We start from the raw sequence: 6,000 nt of genomic DNA on the forward strand, positions 1-6,000 counted from the left end.
GAAAAAGTGTTCACCTCCGTCCTGATTTCCTATTCTTTTGCATGTTTGTCACACTTAAACATTTCAGATCACCAAACAGACAAAGATAAGACAGGTGATCACAAAATTCAGTTTATAAATGAAGTATTTATTATTAAGGGAAAAAGAAATCCAAACCTACATGGTCTCGTGTGACAAAGTGATTGCCCTCTCCCCCTTAAAACATAAAGTAACTGTGATTTATCACATCTTTGGGAAGCTGAGTTCACATTCCCAGCCACACCCAAGCCTGATTACTGCCACACCTGTTATCAATCAAGAAATCACTTACATAGGACCTGCCTGATAAAGTGAAGTAGAAAAAAAGTTCATCAAAAGCTAGACATCATGCCGCGATCCAAAGAAATTCTGGAACAAATTAGAAACAAAGTAATTGAGATCTATCAGTGTGGAAAAGGTTATAAAGCCATTTCTAAAGCTTTGGGACAGCTGGAACACTTGCTGTGGTAAATGGAAACATGAATTCTGCTGTCTACCAAAAAATCCTGACGTAGAATGTCTGGCCATGTTCATGACCTCAAGCTGAAGCATACTTGGGTTATGCAGCAGGACAATGATTCAAAACACACCAGAAAGTCCAACTCTGAATGCTTAAAAACAAAATTAAGGCTTTGGAGTGGCCTAGTCAAAGTCCTGACCTTAATCTGATTGAGATGTGGTGATATGACCTTAAAAAGGTGCAGAGATGACTGGCTAAAATCCCTCCAGAGCGTTGTAAAAGACTCATTGCCAGTTATCGCAAATGCTTGATTGCAGTTGTTGCTTATAAGGGTGAACCAACCAGTTATTAGGTTTAGGGGGCAATCACTTTTTCACACAGGGCCCTTTAGGTTTGGATTTATTTTTTCCTTAATAAAAATGACCTTCATTAATAAACGTTTGGTGATCTGAAACATTTAAGTGTGACAAACTTGCAAATCAATAGAACTGTACACTGCACCAGCCCTCTGTGATTTAATCATCTACATTGCACCTGCATCCAATGATGTCATCAGACACCCTGCACCCCCCCGGTGAGGTCATTCTATATACTACATATGTCCCGGTCTCGTTTACATTGTATCTTCCTGTCTCAGGTACTCTGTATCTTCATATATCTTGTCTTGCTCACATTGTCGCTTCCAATTTTGGTTGCATCGTGTGTTCTTATCTTCAGTCTCCCATCTCTGTGATGTATCATCATCATGTCTCTGGTGGTTGTGATGTTCTATCATCTTCTGATCTTGGTGATATGTCCTCTTCCTGTTTCCTATCTCTGTGTCATTGTATTATATTTCTGCTTAGGTCCTGGTGCCATTGTATCGTCTGCCGGGCTCCGTTCTCGGTGCCATTGTATCGTCTGCCGGGCTCCGGTCTCGGTGCCGTTGTGTCGCCTGTCTGGCTCCTGTCTCTGTGCCGGTGTATCGTTTACCTGGCTCTGCTCTTGGTGCCGGTATATCGTGTGCCGGGCTCCGGTCTCTGTGCCGGTATATCGTGTGCCGGGCTCCGGTCTCGGTGCCGTTTTATCGTCTGCCGGGCTCTGGTCTCGGTGCCGTTTTATCGTCTGCCGTACTCCAGTCTTGGTTGCCGTTGTATCGTATGCCGGGCTTTGGTCTCTGTGCCATTGTATCGTCTGCCGGGCTTTGGTCTCTGTGCCATTGTATCGTCCTCTGGGCTCCGATCTCGGTGCCGCTGTATCGCCTGCCAGGCTTTGGTCTCGGTGCCGTTGTATCGTCTGCCAGACTCCGGTCTCGGTGCCGTTGTATCGTATGCCGGGCTTTGGTCTCTGTGCCATTGTATCGTCTGCTGGGCTCTGGTCTCGGTGCTGCTGTATCACCTGCCAGGCTCCGGTCTCGGTGCCGTTGTATCGTCTGCCAGACTCCGGTCTCAGTGCCGTTTTTTCGTCTGCCGGGCTTTGGTCTCGGTGCCGCTGTTTCGCCTGCTGGGCTTTGGTCTCGGTGCCGTTGTATCGTCTGCCAGGCTTTGGTCTCGGTGCCGTTGTATCGTCTGCCAGGCTTTGGTCTCGGTGCCATTGTATCGTCTGCCAGGCTTTGGTCTCGGTGCCATTGTATCGTCTGCCAGGCTTCGGTCTCGGTGCCGTTGTATCGTCTGCCAGGCTTTGGTCTCGGTGCTGTTGTATCGTCTGCCGGACTTTGGTCTCTGTGCCGCTATATCGCCTGCCAGGCTCCGATCTCGGTGCCGTTGTATCGTCTGCCAGACTCCGGTCTCGGTGCCGTTTTATCGTCTGCCGGACTTTGGTCTCTGTGCCGCTATATTGCCAGCCAGGCTCCGGTCTCGGTGCCGTTGTATCGTCTGCCAGACTCCGGTCTCGGTGCCGTTTTATCGTCTGCCGGGCTTTGGTCTCGGTGCCGCTGTATCGCCTGCTGGGCTTTGGTCTCGGTGCCGCTGTATCGCCTGCTGGGCTTTGGTCTCGGTGCCGTTGTATCGTCTGCCAGGCTTTGGTCTCGGTGCCGTTGTATCGTCTGCCGGACTTTGGTCTCTGTGCCGCTATATCGCCTGCCAGGCTCCGATCTCGGTGCCGTTGTATCGTCTGCCAGACTCCGGTCTCGGTGCCGTTTTATCGTCTGCCGGACTTTGGTTTCTGTGCCGCTATATCGCCTGCCAGGCTCCGGTCTCGGTGCCGTTGTATCGTCTGCCAGACTCCGGTCTCGGTGCCGTTTTATCGTCTGCCGGGCTTTGGTCTCGGTGCCGCTGTATCGCCTGCTGGGCTTTGTTCTCGGTGCCATTGTATCGTCTGCCAGGCTTTGGTCTCGGTGCCGTTGTATCATCTGCCGGACTTTGGTCTCTGTGCCATTGTATCGTTTGCTGGGCTCCGGTTTCAGTGCCGTTGTTTCATCGTATTATTCTCTTGTTCTTCACAGCTTCTAGGGAACGTATGAGGCCTCGGCTCGAAACGATACAGGTAAACTGCAGCTGATTATTCCCTTTTAAACTAAACCCCTTCTTTTTGCACTAGCTGTCAAATAAGACGATGGGGCTGACAACCTCCCCATGGATAGTTGTCACTTTAGTATCTGGGTGTTATGGCAAAAGGTTCTGTAAATTGTCAGTCAGGGGGCAAGAAAATGTAAGCTCCTCCCCTCTGACTCTTTACACACTGGACTAGACGTTCCGTTCACACTGCAGGTGATTGATATAGGTATCTCTGTGGGATTTATGAAAATGGGAAGGGAAAGAACGAGGGTGAGAACTATGACGATGTGCTCAGGTGAGGGGTCCATGCTCCTTGAGGAGAGCTATTAGGACCCTCAGACAGTGCCTCCCCATCCCCTGCTCAGGGTTTGTGTAATTACTCCTGAATTTTCCTGATAACTCCTACATGGTTCTATTAATTTTCTCTACCTTTTTTGCAGGTCTGATGCGACCGTTGTGATTGACCAAGTATCTGGGTCTCCCAGGACATTGCTGCATTTTGGGAGATGGCGCGGAGTCCACGCATTAATAAATAACCGGGAGGATCCAGAATTCATGGATGTGAATAGTAGATTTTGTGCCTTGTAGTGACCAGTCTGTAAATACAGCCCCCTCCCCCATGTCTCCTTGGACATGACACGCAGGGCTATGGTGGTCTCCAAGCGCCCCTCAGACTATAAATCAAGACTTGAAGAAAGATTCTGCCTCCTGCGAACTCATAGCCTGTGTATGGCTTTATCTTCTGTGGCTTATGAACTAACACTGAATTAAAGGGACGGCCGCCGGGGGTCTAGACTATCCTGAGCAGGAGTAGTTTTGATTCAGTTCCCACGTGACGCCTGAGGCGTGAGAACAGGCAGCGGAGCGGAAGACTACTGAGAAGTGAACGAGCCAATCACGGGGAGGCGGCTCCACTTTATGGCATTAATACAAGGTTCTCCCGCAATGGAAACATGTGGCCTCGATCAGGTGATTGCAGGTGATACCTCACTTAGCCGGTCTGTATCTCGGTGGCCAAAAGTGTCCAACACCTTCTGTCCCAATCCTCCACGTTGAAACTATTGGAGCCCAAGGAGGAGGCCTGGTGCCAAAAATGTGGCGGCCGGATTTGACCTTGAGCAAAACTCCTTATCTGCCTTAATGAAGACCTGAGATGAATTCTGCCTCAACAATATGAGATTTGGTTTGTATATACCTGGGATAATGTCACTATTCAGCAAGTCACATTGCATCCCCAGATAGGAGCGGAGGAGTCTCCGCACACCTGAGTCATTGACAATCCAACTCAAAAATAAAGAACATGTTTTACTGTGTATTTTATACTGCAGCGATCATGTGTCAAATGGCTCATGAATAAATGGGACTAACTGCACTAATTCCTTAATATACATTTATACCGGGTACAGCTTTGTCTTTCTCAACTTTTTCTGGTACAAATCTCTGTATTCCTTGTATAGATGAAAATATTCTGTCTACCTCCTCGTATATCCCACTGCTGCCACCAATTGTCACGTACCCACTTCTCAGCGCGTGACTTGCGGTTGTGCCTGCAAGGGTTAATTTATCTCCTCTCAGTCCAGCATTCAGCCTCTGTTCTATATTGCAATGGGAGCATAAATCACACCCCACTCATATTCTGCAACCACTCACCAAACACACGGGCGATGAGTTTTAAGCTTTAATATAAAAGGTACAGTGCTTACAATAAAAAGGATATAAAAAGTGACATACAAATATGCAAAAACAGTGATAAAAGGGAGAAAACTTACAGAAATATCAAACTTTGAAGTCTGGTATTCTGTCCCCGAGGGAGGGGGGAATATGAAATGGAGCACAACAGGTAGGCTGCTCCTCACATGTGAACAGATTTCTATGTGTACAGGCCTAATTTATAGATTAACCTGGAGATCGGATTTCTAGACCAACCTCTTATGTTAATATTCTAATCCTTGCTTTGTGACTGGATCCTAGCTATTTTACCAATGAATATATTATTTTTTCTTTGAACACTATTTGTGTGACCTTTCTCATAGTAAATGGTGTCAGGCTGCAATTGGCGTCTCTCTATCAAAGACACGAGAAGGTGTGAAATGTTTCCATTTTGTGTGTTCTCAGGAAATCCACTGGGGTTGGAACCAGAAAGACTCTCTTCTCAGGATAACATAGGTCATGACCTGTGTGAAGAGCTGCAGCCTAGAACATTTGCTAATTTACTGCCCGTCATACATCCATATATAAATATTTCACTACAACAGAGATAAATAAGATCCTGTCTGCAGCCACCACTAGGGGGGAGCTCCCGGTATACAGAGATACACGATGAGATCCTGTCTGCAGCCACCGCTAGGGGGAGCTCCCTGTCTACAGAGATACACGATGAGATCCTGTCTGCAGCCACCGCTAGGGGGAGCTCCCTGTCTACAGAGATACACGATGAGATCCTGTCTGCAGCCACCGCTAGGGGGAGCTCCCTGTCTACAGAGATACACGATGAGATCCTGTCTGCAGCCACCGCTAGGGGGAGCTCCCTGTCTACAGAGATACACGATGAGATCCTGTCTGCAGCCACCGCTAGGGGGAGCTCCCTGTCTACAGAGATACACGATGAGATCCTGTCTGCAGCCACCGCTAGGGGGAGCTCCCTGTCTACAGAGATACACGATGAGATCCTGTCTGCAGCCACCGCTAGGGGGAGCTCCCTGTCTACAGAGATACACGATAAGATCCTGTCTGCAGCCACCGCTAGGGGGAGCTCCCTGTCTACAGAGATACACGATAAGATCCTGTCTGCAGCCACCGCTAGGGGGAGCTCCCTGTCTACAGAGATACACGATAAGATCCTGTCTGCAGCCACCACTAGGGGGAGCTCCCTGTCTACAGAGATACACGATAAGATCCTGTCTGCAGCCACCACTAGGGGGAGCTCCCTGTATACAGAGATACACGCTAAGATCCTGTCTGCAGCCACCACTAGGGGGAGCTCCCTGTCTACAGAGATACATGATTAAATTCTGCCTGCAGCCACCACTAGGGGGACAGTGTATACAG

General features: G+C 48.7%; 1 protein-coding gene across 5 annotated transcripts in view; it reads left to right on the forward strand.

Annotated features, from left to right (window-relative positions):
* The window catches only part of ARAP1 (ArfGAP with RhoGAP domain, ankyrin repeat and PH domain 1), a 252,136-nt gene extending 247,790 nt beyond the window's left edge, over nt 1–4,346 (forward strand). For all 5 annotated transcript variants that reach the window (XM_073548485.1, XM_073548484.1, XM_073548488.1 and 2 more), the window contains 2 exons: nt 2,901–2,941; nt 3,393–4,346. In XM_073548485.1, the coding sequence (XP_073404586.1) occupies nt 2,901–2,918 (18 nt within the window). In that variant the 3' untranslated portion in view covers nt 2,919–2,941; nt 3,393–4,346. The remainder of the gene's footprint in view (nt 1–2,900; nt 2,942–3,392) is intronic.
* The last annotated feature ends 1,654 nt before the right edge of the window (nt 4,347–6,000 follow it).

The sequence above is a fragment of the Dendrobates tinctorius genome, unplaced genomic scaffold (assembly GCF_039654945.1).
Source record: "Dendrobates tinctorius isolate UK_male_01 unplaced genomic scaffold, ASM3965494v1 ptg000157l, whole genome shotgun sequence".
Taxonomy (NCBI): domain Eukaryota; kingdom Metazoa; phylum Chordata; class Amphibia; order Anura; family Dendrobatidae; genus Dendrobates; species Dendrobates tinctorius.